We start from the raw sequence: 28000 nt of genomic DNA, 5'->3' as shown, positions 1-28000 counted from the left end.
TGCCATTCTGTACAATTACAATTTATTTTTTTTCAAAAGCAGCAGTAGCCCACTTAACAAACCTGAGCATAACTAGTTATGACTGTACAGAGTAAAGATTATTTTAACCTTAAAAGCAGGAGAAAGGTAAGATTTTAAATAGAAAAAAAGAAGGAAATGCAAAGAAAGTTGATTAAATTAATCGAATCCCTTTCAAATGGTAATCCATTTCTACTCCCTTTTCTTTTAATTGGTACTCGGTTGTCAACACATTTTTTTTTAATTGAAAGGAGGCACCGGAATGAAGTAGGTGGGAGGGGAACCGAGCACATATAAGACAAAGTCTTTCAAACCTGGTTTATAAAGAATGGAAAAGTGAATGAGTGTAGTCAGAATTCCTGACATTCTTCACCTGACAGATCTGATTTAAGCCAGGAATGGGACAGTGACTTATATCAGAAGCTCATTATTTTGAGAAATAAGCCAAGGACTAGATTCAGATGCAATGCTCAACAAAACATAGACTGGAGGCTAAAGACGTTTGGCTTTTTCTGCCAAAGGGAGTAACCAGAAACAAACAGGAGTATGTCAAATGCATCCATGCTCTTGCTCATTCTGGACTAGCTAGAACGCAAATGAATTCTGCCCTAAATTTGACACATGGTTGTCCCCAAACGCCTCCTTTTGGGGGGGAGGAATGCACACATAAAAAATAAAAATAAAGAATTCTCTCCACACAAATGCTGTGTTTGGGGGGGGGGGGGAAATAATAAAGTCAGCTTAATCAGCCAAGTGGAAACTTCACAGCGGGGAAAAGAGGGAGTTCTCCACTTCAGGTGTCAACTTCGGGTGGAATGCGGGAAGAGGAACACCAAAGTCTGGGGGAAAGAAGAAGAAAAAAAAGGAAAAAAATGTCAGTTTAAACTACAAAGAATCAAAATGGAGGGGGAAATTCCGAGTCGCAAATGGGGGAGTATTTCTTTCAGGATTAAGGTAGAACTGTTGGGTTAAAATGTCAGGTAACAGCCCCTTCTCCCCACCCCTCATGGATTTAAAATAAGTTTAGTCATTTTGAAGGTCTCCGGAAAGCCTTTTACAAAATGGAAGCCATTAAAATAGTTGGAGAAATTATTACATACATACTTGGGACATCTGATACATCTGCATGCCAAAACTGAGCGGGGAGCCCAGTATTATTTTAAGGATTTTTAAACTCCTTCCTATATCAGTAGATCAAACTGAGGAACTGTTGCGTTAATGAGGGAAATACAATATAAGACTTGGAATTAGGCCTTCCATAACCAAAAGGAAACAGAGAAATCTCAGGTGCTTTTTTTTTCTCTTTCCAAAACTTCATGACCAAGATTCCCCACGATTGTTAGCACTCACCCATTTCCCCATCCAAGCGACTGGTTGGAGAGGGATTTTTGCGGTGGTCTTCAGTATGCTGGGTCATCTCCTCCCGAGAGGCTGTGGAATAGGGGCACTGTAAGCAGTTATAACGACCTCGGGTGTGTTCCCATACAATGCGGCTGTTGGAGGAGTGTCCTGCAATGGAAAGAAGAAGCTGAACATCCAGTCAACCGGTCAGTGTCCTGATTCCCAAACCATTGCAGATCTAATGACTCTTGTGAAAAGATAACTAAAGGAACTCTCTGATGGCTTAGGTGAATTTTGCATGTGTTATCTTTTGAGATATTGTAAAGAACAACGGGTAGAGTATAAAGAGGAAAACAAAGGCCTCTTCAAAGTAAGAAGAAAACTCAGAAAATTACAGATCCTGATAGCTGGGAAGATTCTAGAGCAGATCATAAACGATGTGGAAGAACTTTTGAAACAACGTAGAGACTATTAGACCAACATGGATGTGTGAAAAATAATTTTCTTTAGTAAATTATGGGAATATTGGGGATGTAATAGAGCTTGATTTCAGTGCTGTATTTGACAGAGTATTTCATTATATTCTAAATTGGGTAACTGAGGACTGGATCAGCGTGACAATTAAATGGAATACATAGTGGGCTTCTAAAATTATTCAACAATTGTTTCTACTCAGATGAGAAGATATAAAAGGAAATGCTACCATGTTCAGTCCTACACACGAATTCCTCTGTGTTAAATTCATGACTTAAATATGGTCTCGGGTAGCTATGACTTAATAGTGGCATCTCTTGCACACACACCCCCCCCACACACACACTTACCCCTGTAATATAGTAAAATTATTGTGGAACTCCGAAAGGGGTTGACACCAGCCTTATGCAGAGTAAAAATGGCACATGATAGCTGCTCACCTTGGCTTTTCTTCCACACAGCATTGGAAACAGGGAGGCCTTGGCCTGCTGGCAAGAAAGGCCTAAGGCGATTCTGCACTGCAGCTTGAGGTAAAGCATAGGACGTGGGGTGCATATAGGGCAAGAAGGGCCCTGAAACCGAAGGGTGAGGTGGCCCAGAGAATTTTGCCAGGGAGGGTGGCCCAAACAGGGATTGGTCCAGCAGAGGATATGTAGGAGACGTTGGCAATGGCCCCGATTCTAAGGGGCCAGGAAGTCCAGCTGGAAGCAAGTCGGTGGCCAGAGGAGTGTCCATTGTGCCAGGGAGAAGAGCTTCTTTCTTGAAGTGCTGTATGACGCTCTGGAGTTTTGGAAGCTCCTCCAGCAATTTCCCTGGTGGCTCTTTTTCCAGGACAGAGCTAGGTGGAAAGATGGGTTTCTCTGAAGCCAGGGCTGGGGAAGTGGCGGTGGTGGCAGTGGTGGTGTTGGCATCAGAACAGCTGTGCAAGTGCTTGAAGAGGGAGCGATGCGTTCGGAAACGTGACATGCAGTTCTCACATCTGGAGGGAATGAAAACACAACAGGTTAATAGCAATAGCAATAGCAGTTAGACTTATATACCGCTTCATAGGGCTTCCAGCCCTCTCTAAGCAGTTTACAGAGTCAGCATATCGCCCCCAACAATCCGGGTCCTCATTTCACCCACCTCAGAAGGATGGAAGGCTGAGTCAACCTTGAGCCGGTGAGATTAGAACCGCTGAACTGCAGATAACAGTCAGCTGAAGTGGCCTGCAGTACTGCACCCTAACCACTGCGCCACCCCGGCTCCTCCTTAAACAAAGCATTCAGCACTGAGCTTCCAACAGGCTTATCAAATGTGACATTCTCATTCCCTGCGGAGCGCCAGGCCCATGTTTGCTTACTGAAGAAGATGAGACATCCAGAAAACAAGGACTATCAAATTGTGGCAGATTTTGGTGGGAATTGGTGAATCACTTTATTTCTATCCCACCTTTATAATTTTTACTAACCACTCAAGGCTGTGAATATGCTTTCATCATACTTTCCTCCTCCTATTTTCCGCACAACAACTCTATGAGGTGGGTTGGGCTAAGACAGTGGTAGTCAACCTGGTCCCTACCGCCCACTAGTGGGCGTTTCAGCTTTCATGGTGGGCGGTAGGGATTTGCTGTAACTCTGCTTTATAAATTTTATAAAGTAAAGTTACTTCCCTACTTTATAAATCACCATTACTGTGGAACCGGTGGGCGGTTAGAAAATTTTACTACTAACAGATACACAAAAGTGGACAGTAGGTATAAAAAGGTTGACTACCCTTGCGCTAAGAGAAAGCGACTGGCCCAAAGTCACCCAGATGGCTTTCATGGCTAAGGTGGGACTTGAACTCCCCGCCTGCTTTCTAGCTAGTACCTGAACTAACAGTCCAAACTGGATCTCAGAAACAGCGCTGTCCTGGGCATAAGTGAAAACGGGAAGGGGGTTTGAAAAATTGTGGACATAAGTGAGAGGAGGAAAGGGATCTGAAAATAAGATCTTTTCACTGAAGACATAATAGTCTCATAAACCTAAAGTAGCTCTTATACACACTATCCTAGGCTATGAATCATCACTAAATCTGTTAATATTACTTTGAGGCCTATTGGAAACAAAGAACAACACACCTGAAATTAAATTTGTTCAAATTCACTGAAGGGCTTAGGTATGCTTCAGCTAGTTCCAGGCTATTAGCCAATTATAGGCTGGATTTGCACAACTTCCTCAACCAGGATGCAAACCCATTTACTACTGCTTGTAAACTAAATGTTTGGTGCATTGTGTGATACCAGCTTATAAGCACAGAATCTACAGCCGGTACAAAGGCAGTGGACCAGGCAGTGATAGATGTATCTCAATACATTCAAACACTCCTCTATGAGGGAGATGGGTCAGATGTTTGGACTCTCCTTTAGTGGGGTATTTAAACAGGTGCAGGATGGCAATCTGACAGGGGTGACACTGGGCAGGGGATGGCCTAGGTTCTCAACTTTGGCAACTTTTAAGATGTGTGGATTTCAGCTCCTAGAATTCCCCAGCCTAGGTGCTCTCCAAGATAATTTCTACTCCTTATTTTCTACGTGGACTGGAGTGGCACAATGGGTGGCCTACAGATAAGAGCTCTTGTCTCACAATCAGAAGCCTGTGAGTTTGATCCTAAATAGTGGCAGATATTTCGCTCTCTGGGCACAATGAACTCCCTGTAGGCATCAGGAAGGGCATCCAGCCAGTCAGCCTCTCCCACCCCCTTCAACCTGCTGCAAGGAATTACAGGGGTCATTAAAAGAAAAAAGAAATCTTTGTGGACTCCATGGTACTTATATTCTGCCTTAGACGTCATCTGGCCTAATTCCTTCTTTTCCCCTTTAAGGCAAGTTCCTCTTTGCCCAATCACTTTGGGAGCCTCTAACCTGCAAATATTCATGGGAGGATGTTTGCTTTGATTGACAAACAGAAAGCTAGGGTAGGCAGAATGGGGATTGGCCTTCATGCCTTATTGAAGGGGACTATTTGGGGAGGGTGATCTATTCTATGCTGGTTGCAAGGGGAAAAAAATAGCTTTCAGTTCAACGTTTTTCAACCACTGAATTTTCAGGATATGTGGACAGCATGCTGGTCAGGGAATTTTGGGAGTTGAAGTCCACAACACTTTAAAGTTGCAGAGATTACAAAAACATATTGACTGGAGTTCCCAAGTAGACTTGCTCTCTATTACACTCTTCTTTTGAATCCCCCTCAGAGTCGCATAGATGTTTATCCTAACAGTCATCCTATAATGCAGATTAAGCCGACAGTGAACTGTCCCAGATTCAGTTGCCAAGTTTCATATTTCACTGGGGATTCAAAGACATGAGAAAGAGAAGAGCTAATTGGAGAGAGACCTATTTAATTTTGACCTGTTTTTCATTAGCTCGCTTCGCTCCATCCCTTTCCAGAGAATGTGTTGAAAGAAATATGCATGTTTAACGACAATCCAACGAAGGAGGGTCTTACTTGAAGTAGCGGTTGGGCTTGTAATGCACCTTCATGTGACTCATCAGGTCCTGCATGTTGGGGAACGATTCCAAGCAAGCCGGAGTGGAACAGCGGAATGTCTTTCCTAAGAGAAAGCCAGCAGTTCAGTGCCTCTGTAGCTTGATTCATTGATTTATTAAATGTTCCAACAGAAGAGAGTTCTCTGTAGTTGTAGCTCAGCTTGAATTATAGAATCCTTGGCGTTTTCTGAGCTAGGTTGTTTGCTTGCAGACGTTTCATTATCCAGCTGGGTAAAATCATCAGTACAAGGGAGTGTGGGGTTTGCTCCCTATTTAGGCAAACTAAATTTTCCCTGCAAGGCAAATCTAACACTCCCCCGCATTGATGATGTTACCTGGTTGGTAATGAACCATCTGCAAGCAAAAAAACAAGCTCAGAAAGCACCAAAGACTCCACATTTATTACATGTTTTTAACCATATGATTCCGAACAGCTCTGGGCAATTTACAAAATGTAAAAGAAAGACCCCTTTAAAACAAGAAAACAATATAAAAACCCCCCAAAAAGCAAAGATGGTTTCCACATGGAAACAAAGAAGAAGAAAAGGGAGCTTCAATCATGCCTGCAAAGGCCTGGGTTTTAATTAGAGGAGACCTATTTCTTCCAGTCTAGTCAGCCTTTTGAGGGAGCCTAGACAAGAATCACCAGCCACAAACACCAACACTTCCCTTTGCAATAAAGTTACAGTAACAAAATCTTGCAAGTCTAAAAGTACCTCTCTCCTTCCTTACTTTTAGTCTCTCAAAAACTAGGGAGGATCCCTTCTGAGACACTTTCTCAGTCAATCAGATCAGAGCTGGAAGGGACCTTGGAGGTCTTTTAGTCCAACCCCCTGCTCAAGCAGGAGACCCTATACAATTTGAGACAAGTGACTGTCCAGTCTCTTCTTAAAGACCTCGTCATGAAGCACCCACAACTTCTGAAGGCAAAGCCGTTACGCTAGTTAATTGTCCTCACTGTTAGGAAGTTTCTCCTTAATTCCAGGTTGCTTCTCTCTTTGATTACATTGTTTTTTTGTCTTACCTTCCGGTTCTTTGGAAAATAGGTTGATTCCCCCTTCTCTGTGGCAGCCTCTCAAATATTACCCCTTTTGTCAACTCACACTTCACTTATTAGACCCTTGTCTAGACTAGTGCTCTTCTTCCAACCTCCCAGTGTTATTTTCCCATGTCATTAACAGGTCTCAATTTCTTGTCCAGACTTTAGTTTGCAGAAGAATTTCAAACAGCTTATAAATATGATGATCCAGCAGATGGCAGCACCTGACTGACGTGGGCTGTCTTTCAACAGTAAACAGGATGAGGTTTAATTACCGTAATTCCTAAATAGAAGGCCACCAGGAAATCTCAGAAAAAGGTTTTGCCACAAGGGCAACAAGGACATTGACATAAGGTCACCAGAAGCAGAGTTCAACTTGAGGATGGCTATTTTTAAAAACATGGTGGATTTGTCCACTGAAGTAATTCCTCATGCGCCTTTATAAAGAAATGTGCTATGGAACATTTTATCCTAAGATGAAGGATGGACTGTCTTTCAGGTAGAATTGGAGAGCAGATATGACCTTATGAACCGTGCTGATTACATCAATCCTCTATTCAATCACAGCATTATTGGGTGTCGGGGGATATGCAATAGAATAGACTCTTGAACGTCCCCAAGAAGTATCTGACTGGCTACTTTTGAAAACAGAATACCTGTGATGCTGCAGTTTTTAATATATGCCCTTTGTAAAACCACACACAAACTATAGCTATCATTAAGAAGTTGTGTAAAGATGCTTCAGCGGCCATGTTTATACAAAGCAAAGACTTTGGCATGCAGACATCTGAGTTCTAAACACTTTCAGTTACAAAAATCACAGTTAACAGGGTTAGGAAATGTGCAACAGCACGGAGGGAAAACTGCCGGTCAAAGGAGCTGATGAAATTCTACACATCGCACGTTTAGGGGGTACAAGTGAAGCAGACAAATCCCACACACCCTTTGCCTTCCTCCACAGCAGCCGTCTTCCCTCCTTTGCTGGGAAGGACAGAGAAGGAGGATACTTTCATTTTCTCCGCAAGAGAAAAACCAGTGTTTCTTCTCCTTTTCTTCCCAGCAAAAGTTGAACTCTCTGCTGATGCTCAAGGACCATGCTAAAAAAAATATACTATATTTTTCGGAGTATAAGACGCACCGGAGTATAAGACGCACCGGAGTATAAGACGCACCAAGGGTTTGAAGAGGCAATTTTTAAAAAAGAACTAGGTAGGTAGATAGAGGGATAGAGAGAGAGAAATAGAGATAGAGAAATACAGTAGGTAGGTAGGAAGAGAGAGAGTGTGTAGGTAGGTAGGTAGAGGGAGGGAGGGAGGGAGGGAGGGAGAGAGAAAGAGAGAGAGAGAGAGAGAGAGAGAGAGAGAAATACAGTAGATAGGTAGGTGTTTCTGCTGGCACAGCACTTGATCAATGTAATTCTCCACAATCAGTTAAAGAGCTTTCCAAAGGGGGAGGGAGTTTTTGCACTCTGCAAACCTCCCAAAAACGGCCCATTTTTCATCAAAAAAATTTGCACCAATAGTCTTATGGATGCTTATAGAGTGCTCCTGGGGTGGGGTGGGGGCAAAAAAGGCTATGCACAGCCATTTTGGTGAAGGGGCAGGGCTTCGGGAAGCAAAAAGCACTGTATTCGGTGTAGAAGACGCACCCAGATTTTCAGCCTCTTTTTAGAGGAAAAAAGTTGTGTCTTATACTCCGAAAAATACGGTATACAGCAAGAACCTCTGAACCTGGCTTAGTTACACACAAACAGACTGAATGAATGAAAGGGCAACTCTTTAGGCTCCTGTCCTTAAAAATTCAAGAACAAAGGAGGAAGCACAAGTTTTCATGGTTCCCTCTACTCTCCCTCTTCTCCTGTACTACCCACCCGACCGATAAGTTTGAAAAGGCAGCCTTACCCTCAAGGGACTCCGTGGGCCGAGAGTGGACCTGCATGTGGTGAAGAAGCTCCTTCATGCTGTGGCAGGCCAGGCGGCAGCCGTCCCCTGAACACTGGTACCGTTTCCCTGGAATAGGGAGAAAGAACAGAAGCAGGAATGCTTTCCTTTTAAATGAACTCTGTAGGAGCCTCCACCATGCCTGCTGATTAAGGGAGCCACGGATGGAGTTGAGGTGATCCTGTTTCTACTGGTACTGTGTTTTCCCGAAAATAAGACAAAATATGGCTTGGGCCTTATTATCAGGGGAGGCCTTATTGTTTTGGGGTTGCCAGGCGGCTGTTCTCTTCCGAGCGGGCTTCCAAAGCGCCGGGCACAGCCTCAGGAGCAAACGGTTGTGTTGCACTGTCGCAGCAGCGCAACGCAACAGCCATGAAGCGACCATGCTCATGAGAAGCCACCCGGCAAACCCCCTTCATTCACTGCGCTATGGGCCAGCTGCCGGCAGAGCATACAACCATAGAGCATACGCCCAGAACAGCCACTGCTGGAAGACTCAGTTTGGAAGCTGCCGAAAAAGCTATGTTGGGATGGCAGCGGCGGCACCGGCGGCAGTGCCCTGGCTCTGCAGGGAGAGCTGGGCCTGGGCATTGTGAGGCGCGTGAGCGAGAGCGGAACAGCCGCTCGCGCAACCCCCCTCTCTAGCCGTGCAGAGCACCTTTCACTAGCCTTTCGAAGGCGCCAAGCTGTGGGAGCCGGGCGGCGGCGAACAGGCACTCACACGGCTTGGCGATACCCCTAGGTCAGTGAATGGCGCTGGGCCCGGCTGGAAAGGGGTTTTGCTCCCAGCTCTTTGGGAGCCCGCTCGGAAGAGAGCAGCCACCCGGCAACCCCCCTCTTCAGCTGAGCACAGCACTGCTCACCAACCTAGCGGTATCCCGAAGGTGCTAAGCAACGTGATCACCTTTGCCTCTCCCCCCCCCCCCAGGTTCCCATGGCTTCGCACCTTCAGGATACTGCTAGGTTGGTGAATGGCGCTCTGCCTGGACGGAGGTGGGGGGTTTGTGATTTTGTGATTTGTGATTTTATTAATATTTGTAGGCCGCCCTTTTCCCTGAGGGGACTCAGGGCGGCTCACATAAAATCGGGGAAGGGGAATACAGACATTAAGATAGAGACATATAATAAAATAGTAATCAACATACATTCATCATTCGGGAGGGGTAACTATCCTTGTACCCAGGCCTGACGGGAGAGCCAGTTCTTAAGGGCTGTGCGGAAGGCCTGGACGGTGGAGAGGGTGCGAATCTCTACGGGGAGCTCGTTCCAAAGGGTCGGGGCTACTACTGAGAAGGCCCTCCTCCTTGTGGTTGCCAGCCGACACTGGCTGGCCGATGGAATGCGGAGGAGGCCTAATCTATGTGATCTTATTGGTCGCAGGGATGTAATTGGCAGAAGGCGGTCTCTCAAGTATCCAGATCCACTGCCATGTAGGGCTTTATGGGTGACTAATAGCACCTTGAAGCGCATCCGGAGATCAACAGGTAGCCAGCGCAGCTCGCGGAGGATAGGTGTTATGCGGGTGAACCGAGGTGCACCCACAATCACTCGCGCGGCCGCGTTCTGTACTAGCTGAAGTCACCGGATGCTCTTCAAGGGCAGCCCCATGTAGAGCACATTGCAGTATTCCAGCCTAGAGGTCACAAGGGCCCGGGTGACTGTTGTGAGAGCCTCCCGATTCAGGTAGGGTCGCAACTGGCGCACCAGGCGAACCTGGGCGAATGCCCCCCTGGTCACAGCCATTAAATGATGGTCAAACGATAGCTGTGGATCCAGGAGGACTCCTAAGTTGCGAACCCTCTCTGAGGGGTATAAAATTTGACCCCCCAGCCTGAGTGATGGAATATTGGTCGAATCTTTGGGAGGGAAACACAACAGCCACTCGGTCTTTTCTGGGTTGAGCACAAGCTTGTTAACCCTCATCCAGTCCATAACAGCTTCAAGGCCTCGGTTCATCACGTCTGCCGCTTCATTGAGTTGGCACGGGGCGGACAGATACAATTGAGTATCGTCCGCATATTGATGGTATCTAATCCCGTGCCTGCGAATGATCTCTCCCAGCGGTTTCATGTAGATGTTGAATAGTAGGGGGGATAAGACCGAGCCCTGAGGCACCCCATAAGTTAGGGGCCTAGGGGACGATCTCTGCCCCCCCACTAACACCGACTGCGACCTGTCCGAGAGGTAGGAGGAGAACCACCGCAACACGGTGCCTCCCACTCCCACCTCCCGCAGTCGTCGCAGAAGGATACCATGGTCGATGGTATCGAAAGCCGCTGAGAGGTCAAGGAGGACCAGGATAGAGGAGTGTCCTCCATCTCTGGCTCTCCAGAGATCATCGATCAATGCGACCAAAGCGGTTTCTGTGCTGTAACCGGGTCTGAAGCCTGACTGGAAGGGGTCTAGATAGTTGTCCAAGGGGCTTATTTATGGGGGAGGGCTTATATTTTTGCCCACCAGAAAAATGTGGCATGGCCTTATTATGAGGACATGTCGTATTTTCGGGGAAACACGGTATCACGGATGCAAACTGGCCTGAGAGTCCAGACAGCAATTTTCCCAACCTCAACTTTCCCCTTCTTTAAGATATGAACAAAAGTGGCTTCTCTTCAAGTTAAAAAAAAGTGAAATATTTTGCAAATTAGCTTGCCTGGCATTCTTAAAATACCAACCCAGGATTTGAAAGTATAGCTTATCATTTGCTTCTGGGTCCAATTTAAGGTGTCGCCATTAAAGCCCTACATGGACTGGAGTCAACAAGTTATTTGAACGACTGTCTTTTCCCAGCTATGTGTACCTGACCCACCAGAGCAGAGAGGCAGGGTATGTTATGGGTCCCCTCCATCTGGTGGGACCCAGGAAGAGCCTTCTCTGTGACAGCTCACTCTCTGTGGAACATCATCTCTGTGGAAGAAGACTGCCTCCCCACACCCTGCACTTCCACACTCTTTCAAAAGGTCCTGAAGACATTATTTTACGAAAGGACCTGAAGACCACAGGGTAATATAGAGCCCCCCCCACACAAGTGGTTGGTTTAATTGGGGTGGAGTTCTATTTTCTAAGCCGCCCAGAGTCACTATGAGTAAGTGGGGCAGCCGTATAAATTTTCTAAATAAAACAGATGATTGACAGATGATAGACAGACAGGCTGCTATAAAGATAAGCAGGGCTTATTGGTGAGAAAAACTGCCAGATATGATGTACACAAATCCTCCGGCAGGGCTGCAAGGAAGCAAAAGAGGACCTCACTTCCTGATAACTTTTCAACACACGCAGGAGAAGAAAACATGTTAAGTAAGGAAACAATTAAGTAAGGGCAGTGACTAAGATGCTGAGCTTGTCGATCAGAAAGGTCGGCAGTTCAGCGATTCGAATCCCTAATGCTGGTAATAGAGTGAGCTCCTATTACTTGTCCCAGCTTCTGCCAACCTAGCAGTTTGAAAGCACATAAAAATGCAAGTAGAAAAATAAGGACCACCTTTGGTGGGAAGGTAACAGCATTCCGTGCGCCTTTGGTGATTAGTCATGCTGGCCACATGACCATGGAGACGTCTTTGGACAGAGCTGGCTCTTTGGCTTTGAAACAAGATGAGCACCGCCCCCTAGAGTTGGCAATGACTAGCACATATGTGCGAGGGGAACCTTTACCTTAAGGAAACAATTTCACAACCAAACAAAGGCAGTCCCCTCTGGAGGCTGCCATTCGTGTCATCAGGAGCCAAAAATCCTTCTTACCCTTTCAATGTCTCCCTACCAAAACAAGAGAGAGTGAAAATGACCATAACCGAAGCGCAACCACAAACGTACCTGTGGTAGGTCTGCGCTTTGGGAGCTGCAGATCCTGGTTTCGAATACTGCTACCCGCACTCCACGCTGGCTGTGTCTGGCTGCCCAAAAGCCCTGGATTGTTAGAACCTGGGGATGAAGAAAAGCAAAATGGAATAAGAGGAAGGCATTTTAAGCGAGGGGGTTGCAGCATCTTAAAAACTAGCCAGGTTTTACAAACCGCAATCGCCAGCTAAGGCTTTGAACCCACCATATTCTCTTATAGTAGCAGCTCAGTTCAGCCCTTTGTCTCTTTCCTTCCCTCTCCAACCGGTATTTACCCTCCGATGAAGACGCGGGAGATGTCACTGACGGCACTTCCTCCTTCTCAGCCGAGCTGTGGGTGTGAGGGGGTGAAGCTCTGAGCGCGTGGTTGGGCAGGGGAACAGCAGTTAGGGCAGGCAGCGTTGAGGGTGGCTTCTCCTAGCAAGCGAGGAGGAGATGAAAACCTGTCAGCAAAGAACGTTACAGAAAAGCTCTGGTCTTTCAGCCTGGGGTTCCCCACTGGAAGAAGAAAATTTGAGAACACGTTGCTAAAGAACCCGGTTGTGGCTTGCATGGCCAAATCTCTGGTTTGTGCACTGATCTCTCACTGCAACTACCTCAACTTTCTTTGGTTCTCCTCTTCCACCCTTCCATTCTGATGGCAAAGTCATGCCTCTTGTAAAACGTTTGAAGAACGGCTGCAGGATTTGGGTTTGGCTGGTCTAAAGAAAAGAAGAATTAGGGGCGACATGATAACAGTATTCCAGTATTTGAGGGGCTGCTGCAAAGAAGAGGGGGGGGGGGAATGTCAAATTATTCTATAAAGTACTAGAGGGCAGGACAGGAAACAATGGTTGGAAACCAACCATAGAGAGAAGCAACCTGGAATTAAGGAGGAACTTCTAACAGTGAGGACAATTAATCAGTGGAATAGCTTGCCTCCTGAAATCGTGGGTTCTCCATCAGTGGAGGTTTTTAAGAAGATACTAGACTGTCACTTATCTGACATAGTATAGATTCTCCTGCTTGAGCAGGGGGCTGGACTAGAAGACCTCCAAGGTCCCTTCCAGCTCTGCTCTATTCTATTCTACTCTACCCCCCTTTTTCTCTCCAATCCTTCCGTACTGAGACAAGCCATGTCCTATAACCTTTGTTCCTCTGGCTGCACCACCCACACTGTCACAACTAACTCTACTTCCAGAGATATTATCTCTTGCTGCTTCCCAGAATACAGGTGATCCTCACCTAACAACCAACTACTTGGCCAACCATTCAAAGTTATGACAGACCCGAAAACAATACTTATGACCCAGACTTGGAAGTTCCAACATCTGCCCCTCCTCCTGGTCATGTGACTGCATTTTGGGCATTCAGCAATCAGCCTGCATTTAGGCTGTAGTGGGACCTGTAGTGTCCCAGAGTCATGTGACCATGATTTATGACATTCCCTCTCCGAAACAAGCACTTAATTCCAGTTTCCAGCAAAAAACACCCACTGCAAAAAAAGGTGCTAATATCAGGCACAGTCATGTGACAACCTGCTTAATGACTTGTGTGACATGACCACAATTACGGGCTCAATTATGGTTGTAAGTCAAAGACTGCCTGCATTTGCAAATATCTCCTAGAATATGTCTGTGAGGCTGCCTTTGTCCTGCGAAATCATTGAATTTATCTTTTATTTTTATTATGTTAATTTAATAGCTGTTTGAGTGCAAAAGAAAGAGAATGGGCAGGAATGAGCAAAAAGAGATTTATGACTGTAAATTATGCAGCTCTACTGTATAAGCAAAAACATGTTTTATTCAAGGCTTTTGGCTCCTGCACTCTAAAAGAACTCGGCTGACAGCTGAACCTTGACATCGACAATGAAACAAGTCGGCTTCTTCCTAATTTACCATTCTTTTTCAACTTTCCTTCCTCTCTTGATCTCCCAAATCAAATGTTAGGTGGTTAAGATCCTGAGGAAAAGCACTTGGATAATAAATAACACAAATTTATGCCATGTATGTTATATAAATAGATTTACAAATGTTAATATTAATACCCACCCAATTAACTTGACAGGTACAAGATCCTTTGGGACTATTGTTGTCACTTCAAAGTTACTGAGTACTTTTCAGAGCTAAGGCTATAAAACACACACACACACACATACACACCTCTTAAGAAGAAATTGGAAATATATCCCTAATCCCCTCTCTAGACCCAAGTCCCTTGTCTAGCATTGCTCCTCCAGATGCTTTACACAAGCTCAGAAACAGAAGGGGAAAAAAGGGCTATAGCTTCAAGCAAAAATAGCATCCATTTACATTTGTAAAATTATTTTACAATCCACAGCAAGGCACATCTAAATATGTGCAGTGTGGTTTGTAAAGTTTGTTATACCAAAGGTTAAGACAGGAGGAGGAGCTTTGTAAGATCTTCTGCAGACTACAGAAAAAACCAAAATGTTTTAAATCCATTCTAATAGTAAAATAAATAAATATTGCAGCAGAGTGTCCCTTGTTTGGGCCTTTCATTAATTGGTAAGGTTTCGATTAGATCACAAATCTCAGAGCAAAGTCTAATCTACAAGGAAGAAGGCAGATGGCTGGGTGTTTGGTGGTGGGGGGCGTTATAAATTAAAATGCTCACAAGGGCAAAGCAGAGTATCCATCAATTGACTGGCTGGCTGCAAGGAAAGGGAGGGAAAGACAATGCGCTATTCATTTGGGTACCATTTCTATGCTCGCCTTCCAATAAATACATGACTGTAAGCAGACAGGTGGGAAAAGAGTGACTGACATACAGGCTTTCTGAATTCATTGATGGAAGGAAGGAAATGGAAGGTCCTAACAAGGCCTCCCTAATTCAAGTGCATTCACCAATATTCTATTTTGCGTTTTCCTGAGTGGATGCTGCCTCTGCATTACATTCTCGGGATCTTCTGGTATTGGCTACTATTGGGTTAAGGCCTCTTCTTGTTGTGTTTGGAGTATGTTCCTTTGGACTGATTTCTTCCAGATTTACATTCCATCCCCTTGACTCATAACCTACTTGGGGGTGATGGACACCATCCCTATGCGGGGATAGAGGAAAGCCAAACCATCCAGTTTTGAGGAACACCATGAACTGGGACTGATTACTATAACTCTTTCTCACAGGCAGTACCCACCGTCAGGGCAAAAGAGTGAGGTTTCCCTGCCTTGCTTCTGAAAATCTTCATACAAAACAGTATCAAGATATGGGCTCTTGAGGTTGAAGCTCTTTTCTACTTGCTTGCCAAAAGTCCATGAAGCCTACTTCCTTCCTTGCCTTTGGTCTATATAGCAGGGGTGGGCAATTAATTTTCCCAAGGGGAGACTTGAATTGTTGTGGAAAGCCGAACCAATAGGCTTGTGAAGGTGTGTAAGCGTGCAAGTACATACCTAAACTGGGGGGGGGGGGGAAGTAGTCGCCTTCAAAATAAAAGCAGTGCAGTTGTATTGCGTGCATAGTGTACACCTATTTACATTTGATTTCTAATTTCAAATTACCTCACGTGGGCCGGACAAGGATATTGTGGCCCAGGGGCTGTAAAAGAGCCTTCCCTATTCTTTAAAACAAAGTGTATCCTGCAAACTGCAAATTGTACCCCACATAAAATATTGAAGACTGCAATCAAAATTAGAAAATCTAATTTCAAGAAAGAAATTAGAAAAGAAATCCAGTTTGAGGTAGTGGTTAAGGCAGGGGTGTCAAACTCGATTTCATTGAGGGCCACATCAGAGCTGTATTTGACAAGGGGGGGGCATGGCCGGGGGGGGGGGGCATGGCCAGCATGACCTCACTCATGTCGGAGGGTGTGTGTGACCCAAGTGCTCTGCCAGCAAAAATGGGCTCCTAGCCCACCTTTTCAGCCATGATGACCTCCCGCAGCCTTCTGCCAGCGAAAATGGAGCTTGAGAACACCACCACCCCGAGCTCCGTTTTCGCAGGCAGAGAGCTGCAGGAGGCTGTCATGGCCAAAAACGGAGCCTGACATAGCTGTGTGCAGCCCTCCCAAGCTCCATTTTTGTTGGCAGAGGCACCGCAGGCCGGTCCTTTGCTGTCTCCCCGTGAGCCAGGTCTACGCACCACATGGGGTGGATGCGGCTCACAAGCCTTGAGTGATGCCCTGAGTTAAGGCATCAGTCTAGATTAGAACTCGAGTGACTATGGGTTCTAATCCCAGTTAAGGCACAAAGCTGGTTTAGTGATCCTGGGCCAATCATTTTCTCTCAGCCCTAGGAAAGAAGCAGTCTTTCTGCCAAAATCTTGCCAAAAATGCGGTACTTATCCAGACTATCAAGAATCAAGACTGACTGGAAGGCATGAATCAATTCAAGAAAACTCTAAATGAGGTATTCTCTGATCTACTGTATGTTAGCTATAGGGAGAAACGAAGAGGGGGAGAATAAACTTGCTTTTAACAACGGCTAATCCTAACCACATCAAGTAAGCTTCTGAAGGCATGGTAACAAGTAATGAAGGAGTTCAGAAAGAAAAAAACAAATCCTAATGCCATCCATCATTATTATTTTACAGTGGTACCTGGGTACTCATAGTTAATTGGTTCCAGGAGGCGGGATGAGTATCAAAAACGATGATACTTGCCACAAGGAATAATGTAGTGAGTCACCAGTTCTAGCTGATGTGTTGAGTACCAGACAAACTTTTTGCGTCAAAGTGCACCGAGTACCAAATTCAAGGAGTTTCAAAGCAGTTGAGTACCAAGGCACCACTGAATTTAGACTTTGTGCTTCATTGGGGTTTATAATTCAGTTTTGAAAATGTTGCACATTGTCCGGAATCCTTTGGGACTAGAGTGGGTGGGTTACAAATGCTGTTTACAACAAATAAGAATTTAAATAATTCATCTAAGGCGCGGGCAGGGAGACAAGCAAATAACAACACAGGATTCTTTCATATTGTGCGCCTGGGTTATTCCCCTTCATCTCTCTCTGTGCTTCCTCTTTTTGGGAGCCATGTAAACAAAGCAAAGCCCAAAAGCAAAACACAGCACCTTCCCTCTCTCCCCATATCTTTAACAAAACTAGGACTAGAATTACCTCTGATCCTTAACCCATAGATGGTTAGATTAACAAAAGGCAATATTGTAAGGTTACAACAGCAGAAGAAAACACAGCAAAAGTTAGATTTTATTCCTTGCTTACTTCCTTCAGTCATTCTGTTCTTCGTGCTTTTTTAATTTCTATTTATTTATTTGATGTTTTCAAGTTAACATTGTCTACTAGCAACTGGCTGGACTAGTTTCCTTGGCAAGGTTTTTCAGAAGTGCTTTACCATTGCTCTCTTTCTAGGGTTGAAAGAGGGCGACTGGCCCAGGTCATTCCACCCCACCCCACCCCACTGCTCTATGCCTTCAGGCACAACTCAGAGTTTCCCAATGTCTAGTCTGATGCCTCAACCATTGGACCAACCTGGATCTGTAGTTTCAGCTAGATAAAGGTTTCCCCCAAAATAGGAAATTTTAGTTGCATGGAAATTAAAACACCAATCTGCTCCTAGTTGTAAACTGCTCCTAATCTTGCAATATATTAAAATGAACAAATCAAAACTTAAGGACTTTCCTCTCTTTCCCATTCTTTTAAAATTTATTATCTATAACAGTTCTTTTCTTGACAAGACACTGAAAAAGTCATCTTTAAAAAAAGATTAAACATACAGATCACTTCTTGTAGTCAGTGGTATAGTAGAAACTTTGTCAGATTAATATCTATTTCCCTGTTATTACATCGGCATGTGTGAGTATAGAAAATAAGGTGAAGACCATATTTAATGCTACATCCACAGAATAGTTCAGTTTGAGTTTAAATATAAACAACATAAGCAAAATGGCCATTTAGTGCTTAAAAATACTTGACAACATAATAATCTGGTTATGTAAGTTAATATTTAAAGTCCCCTCCCTCCAAAAAGCAGAATCTCTATTTAGTTCCAAATTATTAGAATAAAACAGCTATTTCACCCTGGCACTTTGCTTTGCAATTCCTCCAGCAGGCAATGGCATTTTCCAGGTCAGCAATAAAGCATCTGGAGCAGCAGGGTTGGTAAAAGCATGTGTTTGTCTGTGTAAATATATACCACACCTCTCTGGGTGTGAATATAGGAACTAAAAAAAGATTTCCTGCCAAGTTGCCTGAACTCTCCAATTAAGCTTTAAGTTAAGTAGGTTAGATTTCATCAACCTGATGCCAACCAAATACATTGGACTTCAACTCCCATAAGCTTTAATGCAGTATGGCCAATAATGCAGAGTATAATGGGATTAATCAATACAGATGGAGGACGCCCCATTGGACAAGGTTGCACATATTTATCCATAGTGATTGTCCAAGGAATTTACATCATAAAACTCAAGCTAGGGTCAATAAAATGTCAAAAAACAAAACAAACCCAGCATCAGTAAGGGAAGAAAAAATGGCTCAGCAAATGATGACCAGAACTTTACAATTAGCAAAAACGAATTAAAATTTCTATTGGCCTCTGGAGTCAAAGGAGCAGCACTCAAAGCCAGGCCAACTCTTCCACAGAAAGGGATGGAAGAAACACTGTGGCTAGTCATTTATTCCCATCATTCAAATCAGTTCCAGCCACAAAGCTGTCTGCAAGCTGTTTCCTGAATTATTCAACTTGGAAAAGATTAAAGGGGGGAAAAACCCTCTTAACATCTTCCTGTTAACTCCTTATACCACAGACAAAGCTTTGCAAATTGTGATGAGTGTACCCCTATTGTCTCAACAGATTTCCCAAGATAAAAATTAAACGGAGCACAAATACAAATTTTTCACCAGCATGCAAAAACATTATTTTTTTTAAAAAAAGCAAGCTGACGACCACCTTGTGAGATAAGAGGGCACATTCAGACACCAGCCGTGTTAAAAAAGGACAACTAATGTTGAATTTAGTCTCTAATAATTCAATGTTTCCTAACCTTGGTCCCTTTCAGATGGGTGGACTTCAACTCTTGGAAGAGTTTTCAGGCTGGGGAATTCTGGGAGTTGAAGTCCACCCATCTGAAAGGGACCAAGGTTAGGAAACATTGCTCTAATCTGGGCTATCCACCCAAATGTAAATATCCTCCAACTGTTGCATCTGACTTCAGGGGAAGATCTCTCTTCTCTTCCGCCTTACCCCAGCGCGGCGAAACCTCCGAAGCCTTTTCTAGCCCAGCAATGTGCATCGAATCGGACCGAAAGAAGAAACAAGCCTGTTTCCGAAGCCGCCGCCGCCGCGACCCTCTCCTCTTCCGGGCCTTTCAGGCAAATTTCCCCACGCAACAACTGCAAAAACCCCTGCCGTACGATCGGGGCGAAATATGGGAAGCGTAGCTTGAATTTCAAATAAACAAACCAACCAAAACACACACACAAACACACAGACACTTACACACAACCACAATGAAATGGGAGTTATGCTAGACCCAAGGAGGGACCTGGAGGGAGAGAGAGAAACCCTAAAAGACTGCGATCTTTTAAAAAGAATCACAAAACACGCACACGCACACAGACCCACACACACACCCCTTCGGCTTCGCCAACAGCCCACCTACCATTTCTCCAGGGGGGAAGGGAGAGCTGTGCCGGGGTCTCGCTCAGACGTGGCTGCTTTTCCGAAAGAAGGATTAGATCTTGGAAGGGGGGAGGGGTTCAAAAGAAATCCTGGGGTCGGGGAGGGGGAGGGGGGGAGAGATCCGCCGCGACTCCAGCAGCATCAAAGGCGGAAAGAGGGTTACACTGTAGCCATTTTAACGCGGTCGCAGCTGTCGCGAGATCGGAAGTGCGGGGGGGGGGGAGAAAGAGGGGGGGAAGGGAGGGACGGGTTTTTTTTTCAAAGGGGAGGGAGCCGGCGTTAGAGGCTCCCCCCCCCCCAAGCGGTGCGAGAGTGGGGAGGGGGGAGAGAGTGTGGAGGATGAGAGTGACAGAGAGAAAGAGAGAGACACACAGAGAGAGTGACAGAGAAAGAGACAGAGGGGAGAGAGAGAGAGAGAGAGAGAGAGAGAGAAGGGAAGAGAAGGGGGGAGAGAGAGGGACAGGGAGAGAGCAAAAGAGATAGAGGGGAAGAGAGATAAGAGAGACAGAGGGGGGAGAGACACAGAGAAAGAGACAGAGGGGAAAGAGAGGGGGGAGAGAAAGTGACAGAGGGAGAGAGAGGGACAGGGAGAGAGCAAAAGAGAGAGAAGGGAAGAGAGAGAGACAGAGAGAGAGAGACTCAGAGGGGGGGAAGGACACAGAGAGAGTGACAGAGAAACAGGGGAGAGGGGGAGAGAGAGAAGGAGGGACGCGGAGAGTGTGGGAGAAGAGAGAGACAGAGAGAGGGGAAGAGAGACAATGACAGAAAGAGAGAGGGGAGAGAAAGAGGGAGAGACAGAGGGGAAGAAAGAAGGACAAGGAGAGAGAGAAGAGACAGGGAGAGAGGGGGGAGAGGGATAGAGAGAAAGAGAGAGGGGGCAAAGGGACAGGGAGAAGGGGAAAGAGGGTAAAGGGGGAAAGAGTGAGAGAGAGGGGCACAAGGGGGAGAGAGGGAGGTACGGAGAGGGAGAGAGACAGAGGTGAAGAGAGAGAGAGTGACAAGAGAGAGGGGGAGAGAGGCAGGGACGAAGGAGAGATAGTGCAACAGAGTGATAGAGACAGAAAAAAAGAGACAGAAGGCAGACAGACAGAGAGTGGGAAAGAGAGAGAGACAGAGAGAGGGGGGGGGGGGAGTGTCACCAGAAGCGGAGTTTTTAAGAATGAAGCTTCTTGAAACCTCCCTTGGCATGTCCTAAATATGCTTTGCTCAAACTTGGCAAAGTAGATAAAATCCACACGGCCTATGGCCACGCTCACAATCTCAGAAGCAGCCACACAAGAAAGGCGTGTAAGAATCCATGTACTTCCACAGTGGGGAATGGAGATGGGATAAAAGCTCAATCACTGACTGTCTCTGTTGATTCTCAGTCATCCAGATCATAGATATCCCAAAAGTTCTTTTTTTCCAAGAGGCAACCGACTGGGAATGGAAGGATTTATATTCCTTGCAGACAGCTGTCATTTGCATTCTTTTAGAGTGCAACATCCTGCAGAAAGCACAGCGCCACAACACAATCTTTTCAGCAGTTCCCAGAAGCTCCACACCCATTTGCATTGGGGGTGACCCTGAGGACACAGATAAACCTCCAAGTGGCTTTCTAAAAGAATCCAAATGTCCAGCTGTCTGCAAGGAATATAAACCATTCCCCACCATCCAGTTGGAGCTGAATAAGTTTCTGGATGAGAAGCAAAACATCTTCAAGGATAAAAACAAGGAAATCTTGTTGCCTCTTGAAAAAGCACCTTTAGAATTTAATCACTGAAACAACTTTTAAAGTTTATTTGTATATATACACAGTTATGCCTACAGTAAAGGAAAGTTACAGTGTTTTTTTTAATTCAGTTCAGTTCCATCTGTAAGACTCTGCTTTATTTAAAACAAATGTGCCCACGATAATAGATATGGATATGCGTCAACCATTCCTACTAGTAAATATCAGGAGGGGCATTAAAAAAACACCCACATGAAAACAAGAAGTGGGCAGTCGGACAGATAGCAGCACAGTCTCCTACATTCAACAAAAATATTTTTAAAAATAGGAATCATACAGACCCTCTACTGCCCTTCCTCCTGCCAGGCTCTGTCAAATATTAGCACTGTATGTATGAGGGGGCCTGGAAAAATCAGGAAAGTGAAATCTGCAATGGCTGGAATGGCATGGCCTGTCAGGGCATAGCTGTTTAAACCCACATCTAAATCAGAACCATCCACACTGCAACAATATAAGGCTTATTTGCATATAGGTAAAACCTTCAAACTTGATTTTAATATAGCTGCATAATGCACATGCTTATCATGTACCTATACAAAGAATAACGACCTTTCCTGTCTGAACTATAAACTGCTAATATATTCAAACCTACATACCCACCCACAAGAACCCAAGGCCGTATCCAAGCAGCTGCAGATATAAAAACAACCGCTTCATCAATTCATATATTTTGCAGAGGAAGCAAGAGAAAGGAATATATTTAAGGTTCGAACAAAGGAGCTTCGAATAGCAGATTGTATAGCTGTGCTTCTCAGCTGCGCTTTGATCACACATATCCCACAAATGGAAGTCTTTCTAAAAATTAGAATATGAACTTGCTGAATCAGCTGCAACAAAAGGTGAGATTTCACCCCTCCTCCTCCTCCTCCTCCCCCCCTCCCATTATTTCAGCTCTCTAATGCCATGAAGAACAAAAGAAAGTCCCCTGAGACAAAGGCAGGGAATGGCCAAAGGCTTGATATATGCCCGTGACAGGTGAAATGAAGAGCAGGGAATGGCACTTTCTCTCTCCTTTGGCATTAGCCCATTCATTTTTCACACCAGCTGTGGAGGATAGTAAATCTCCCCCAAAGCTCAAGGATGCAGGTGAAAGGACCTTCCCCAGCACCGGCAGAGGGCTTTTTATGGCATGTTTGCTTCCCTGAGGCCTGCTGGATAAGCTACCTTTGGTTTGGTTCACAACACATCAAATAAATCACAGCTAGGTTTACCTAACACGCTAGATTGTAAGCTATGAGTTCTTTAAAGGGCTGAATTCACAAGCCTGGCCAAGCAAGCCGCACTGTTGGCTTGAACAGGCTGCGCGTGTAAACCCAGTCATGGTTTTCAAAAGCTTTTTCTTGGATGGGGATCATTATGGCCCAGCCCCAACTAGAGGTAGTCCTCAACTTACAACAGTTCATTTAGTGACTGTTCACAGTCACTAATGGCACAGTGGCAAAGAAAATAGTGACTTATGACCATTTTTCACACTTATGACCATTGCAACATCCCCATGGCCACATGATCAGAATTCAGATGCTTGGCAACTGGCTCATATTTATGACGGTTGCAGTGTCCCGGGGTCATGCAATCAGCTTTTGCAACCTCCTGACAAGCAAAGTCAATGGGGAATCCAGATTCACTTAACAACCGTATTACTAATTTAACTGCAGCGATTCACTTAACAACTGTGGCAAGAAAATCCATAAAATGGGGCAAAATTCACTTAACGAATGTTTTCACCTAGCAACATAAATTTGGGGCTCAATTGTGGTTGAAACTTGAGGACTACCTGTATTTCTTTGTGAGTTTGATCAACTGGATTCCCTGTTGGATGGTGATTGGTCCCCAAGCCCACAAATAAAAGTTCTGTGCCCCCACAGAAAACAAATTGGGTTATAAGAAGGACTTTTGAAGATGAAAATAAGTATATTCCACTAATGATGCCAACCTCAGGTCACATGTCAACTCCTTTTGTTTTCCTTTAAGATAACTGAGTTAGAAATAAAAGTCAATACAGATAGTCCTTGACAAATGAGTCCAACATGTCTGTTGTTAAGAAAGACATTTGTTAAGTGCATTTCCCCCCATTTTACAACTTTTCTTGCCACAATTACTAAGTGAATCATTGCAGTTGGTAAGTTAGTAACCCAGTTGTTAAGTGAATCTGGCTTCCCCATAGACTTTGCTCATCAGAAGGTTGCAAAATGGGATCACATGACCCCAGGATGCAGCAACGGTCATAAATATGGACCAGTTGCCAAACATCTGAAAAGGTGGTAACTGTAAAAAAAAATCATAAGCCACATTTTTCAGTGCCGCTGTAACTTTGAATGGTCACTAAACAAACTGTTATAAGTCGAGGACTTATATATATATGCCTTTTAGCATATGTAGGGATTACCGTATTTTTCGGAGTATAAGACACACCAGAGTATAAGACATACCAGAGTATAAGACGCACCTTAGTTTTTGGGGAGGAAAATAGGAGAAAAAAATTCTGCCTACCAGGTAATCTGGCTAGCATCCTTAGTATGGTCAGCTTCACCATATACGTTTGCTGGTTTTGAGCATGTGCACACATGCTTTTGATCCCTTGGTTGGGGATAAAAAACAGCTTCTAAAGCCCAGCTCATTGTCGGAGGGAGCAGCAATGAGGGCAAAGCAAGGAAGTTTGCTTCACTTGTTAGCACCTCATTAGGACTGGATTTTTTTTTTGAAAAAGCTACATTCAGAGTATAAAACGCACCCAAATTTTCAATCTCTTTTAGGGTGGGAGTGAGTCTTACACTCCGAAAAATACGGGATTTATTGCATGCCTTTTCTCAAGGTGGTATGTATGGTTTCTATCTTTTACATCCACAGCAGCTACCCTAAGGGGTAAATTGGGTTTAAAGGTTGTGTGACTGCCACTCAACAAACTCCATGAAATAAAGTGGGAATATGAAGTCAGGTTTTGCAACTCCCGGTCCAACATTCTACCCCATCATATTCTTTCCTGCAATTTGGACAACCATATCTCAAGTTTAGAGGGCTTTTTGTACTTTTCGAAGAATTTATTGATCAGAGCAGCATATACATGTAATAAATAAAAATACATGCATGTCCAGAACAGCACTTTTTAAAGCAGCTGGTTACATTAGTTGTAAAAAGTAAACTACTCCCAAATAAGTAAACTACTTATTTACTCCCAAAAGCAGTAAAAAGTAGTTTACTGCCAAAAAAGTAAACTATTACCAAATAAGAAGAGATTGTTCAACCATTTGTCTGAAATGGTAACGTGTTTCCTGCCTGAGCAGTGGGTTGGACTAGATCTCCATGGTCCCTTCCAACTTTGTTATTCTATTATTCTGTAAGTAGATAAGCCATTCCCCACATGCCAATTTCTCAAATAATGAGCCTCATAACCTAAGCAGAGAGACCCAGGAGGATGCATTGAATTCACTGCAATTTATATAAGCCAGTATAAGCCCATAGTTAGATTTCCTTTCCTTTCCACTAGGAAATCCCCAAGCTATAGAATAGAGTGGAAAGCTGGGGGGAGAAATATTTAATATTGTTGCCCAAAACTATACGGATGTCTGCATTTACTAATAGGAAACGAGTTCAACTTCAATGATGTTTACCTTTTTAAAAGACAAAAATGTTCATTTCTCTGAGATATCTCTTACCATCTGAACATAAAATGCAAACCTAATTAAAACTGTAAAGTGCTGAAGTACAGTGACTAGATTATCTTCTTTAAAACTCCATCCTTTTATTTGGTGAACCAAATAATATTTTGGGCAGAAGTAGCTCTGGAATGTGGTAGGTCAAAATTCAGTACTGCAGTAAAAGTAAACCACATTATTAAACACCTGAAAATTCACTAAACCGGTGACAGAGTTATTACATTTCTTATGTCATTTTGTTTAACATTAAACATCATATATGAGGTTTCCTCTCTGATTCCCCCATTTAAATCTCCTCTTTGCTAAGTGGATGAATGAATGAACTTGCAAGTGGCCTTCAGATGCTATTCTCTCTCAGCCAGGATATTTTTAAAAAGTCTAAAAAGAAGACTATGATGATTGAGATAGCAATAGCAGTAGACTTATATACCGCTTCATAAGCCTTTCAGGCCTCTCTAAGCGGTTTACAGAGAGTCAGCATATTGCCCCCAACAATCTGGGTCCTCATTTTACCCACCTCGGAAGGATGGAAGGCTGAGTCAACCCTGAGCCGGTGAGATTTGAACTGCTGACCTGCTGATCTAGCAGTAGCCTGCAGTGCTGCATTTAACCACTGCGCCACCTTGGCTCTTTAGAAGCCCTTAGAACATCTGAAATGGAGCCAAAGGTATTAATGTGATTTCAACCACTGACCAGTGAAGGATTCATCAAAACACAGCTTTTAAAATCAAACCAAGATTTATTCAGCTACAGAAAATTAACCAAGGAACACAAAACAGTGGCAAATGGGGGAAAATGTTTTCCCACTTATAGAATCTCACTCAAAAGTGTATTAACAATTGGAACCAGCTTCATTCTGTATATATTACCAAGAAGCTGACCCCTTACCAACATCCCACTTTGAGTCACCAAATATTATTTAGGAACAAAACTGTTTTTTCTTCCTCACATTTTTTTCTGCTAGTGCAAAGTCTGCTTTTTTGCAGATCAACCAAGTGTTGATCCATTAGTTGCAACAGGAATTAACCAACTACCTTGTCACTCAGCCTAACATTATAGGCTGAAAGAGCACAGCTAGTCTCAAATCACTCAGCAGTTTTTCATGCCTAAATTGGGACTAGAACTCATAGTCTCCCAGTTTCAAGCCAGGTGCCTTAACCACTATAACAACAAAACTTTGTTGGCTTTCCAACAAATTGCATCTGGCATCTTAAATTGAAAATCCTACCCACTCTTCTGAAGATATTTTTTAAAAGCAACTAATAGGAGGAAGAGATTATACCCAAAGATGTCATAAATTCATTAAAATGGTTCTATGAAGGCTCATTCTGGCAGATTTGAGTCAGAGAAAAGGGAGGGAGCAGAGGGAAAAATAGATATGACGGTACTCCTAATCAAAATATGTTTCTCTCAGTTACTTCTCTATTTCAACCCCAAAATTTATTTTTGGTATCTTTCCAATAAGCTGCAAAACTGTAGACGTTTTTCAACCATTCCAGTAGAAAATGATTATGAGCTGCTTGCAAAGTCAGTGGCTTACAAAGTCAGTGGTTTTTAGTAAAAGTCAGTTTTGACTCCTACATGGCCTCTAGATAAGTCCTTGAAGTTTTCTTGGCAACATCTCCAGAAGTGGTTTGCCAGTTCCTTCTTCCTAGAGCTGAATGGGAATGATTGGCCCAAGAGCTGGCTTTGTGCCCAAGGCAAAACAAGAACAGTCTCCTGGTTTCTAGCCTAAGTCCTTAATTGCTACACCAACTGGCCTGTTTTTGATAAAGGGTGATTTTATCAATGGCATTTGAATTTATCAGTATTAAGGAGAAGGGCACACAATCTCCACCTCTACCAAAGAGGAAAACTTAACTGTTCTAGTCTCCACCAAAACAGAGAGGTCTGCAAACAACTAGTTTCAACTAAAGTAACAGGGACGAGAGAACCCCTAGTGGTTAGAAAGGTATGGGATATACCTAGTTCAACTACATCAGTGGTCTCCAACCTTGGCAACCTTAAGCCCGAAGGACTTCAACTCCCAGAATTCCCCAGCCAGCTTAGGCTGGGGAATTCTGGGAGTTGAAGTCCTCCAGACTTAAGATTGCCAAGGTTGGAGATCACTGCACTACATAATCCTCAGCTTTAAATCATATTTAGTCCACTGGGCCTTAAGATTGTTATCTAAAATGTCAACTGATCTTACACTTTTCACTGAGGAAGAGCTGTATGAAATTCTTCAGCTATTTCCATGAAGTGTGCAGGATCTTCAGTTATTGCAGCAAAAAGAATAGGAGTTCTAGCTCTCATATCCACAAACAGCTATCAAAAGTTGGAAGCAGTTGCTAATCAGAAAGATATCACTATTAAGGCATCCTGTCTAAGAATCAGCATTCCGAGGAATACATTTTGCATGAGAAAGCCAAATTCTGCCAGTACTATCTAAGGGAAAAACAGGTCTTGAAACCTCAGTCACCCTAGTTTTGTAGAATCAAATGCTTCCTTTTAATTTAAACTGGTGATGATGATGGTGGTGTTGCTAGGGATAGCAAATATATATTATAAAATTAAAATACTTCTCCATTCCTACCCCCTTTAAAGTATATTGTTCTCAAAATGCAACTCAGTACGACACAGTACACTTGAACAGTTAAGAAAATAGAGAAAATTTGGGATGTTTACCATAGCTCAAGATTCTATGGAAACAAGCCTTGGGCACTAGAAAAGGCCTTACCTGTGTTTTGTCCTTGGGACAAGGCACCAATACTTTGTGGACAAATACCAGATCCCAAAAGACTTTTCTCCATATCTGCTTGTAGGTAGCAGTAGTAAATGCGCTTGGGTAAAGAGTGGGGCTTTCAGGGA

At 44.0% G+C, this 28000-nt stretch overlaps 1 protein-coding gene across 1 annotated transcript; it reads right to left on the bottom strand.

Moving 5' to 3' along the window:
• Positions 1-5: 5 nt before the first annotated feature.
• ZNF414 (zinc finger protein 414) lies at positions 6-28000 on the bottom strand. The gene is made up of 9 exons (XM_087702073.1): positions 27870-28000; positions 12748-12852; positions 12427-12568; positions 12128-12235; positions 8282-8389; positions 5301-5406; positions 2274-2812; positions 1369-1527; positions 6-857 (listed from the first exon to the last, which is right to left on the bottom strand). The coding sequence occupies exons 2-9, from the start codon at positions 12799-12801 to the stop codon at positions 781-783; spliced, it is 1293 nt and encodes a 430-aa protein (XP_087558199.1). The 5' UTR covers positions 12802-12852; positions 27870-28000; the 3' UTR covers positions 6-780.

Source organism: Thamnophis sirtalis, unplaced genomic scaffold (assembly GCF_051295495.1).
Source record: "Thamnophis sirtalis isolate CommonGarterSnake01/CBP01778 unplaced genomic scaffold, rThaSir2_p1.2 scaffold_1, whole genome shotgun sequence".
In the NCBI taxonomy this organism is placed as follows: domain Eukaryota; kingdom Metazoa; phylum Chordata; class Lepidosauria; order Squamata; family Natricidae; genus Thamnophis; species Thamnophis sirtalis.
This window is presented reverse-complemented; position numbering and strand designations above follow the sequence as displayed.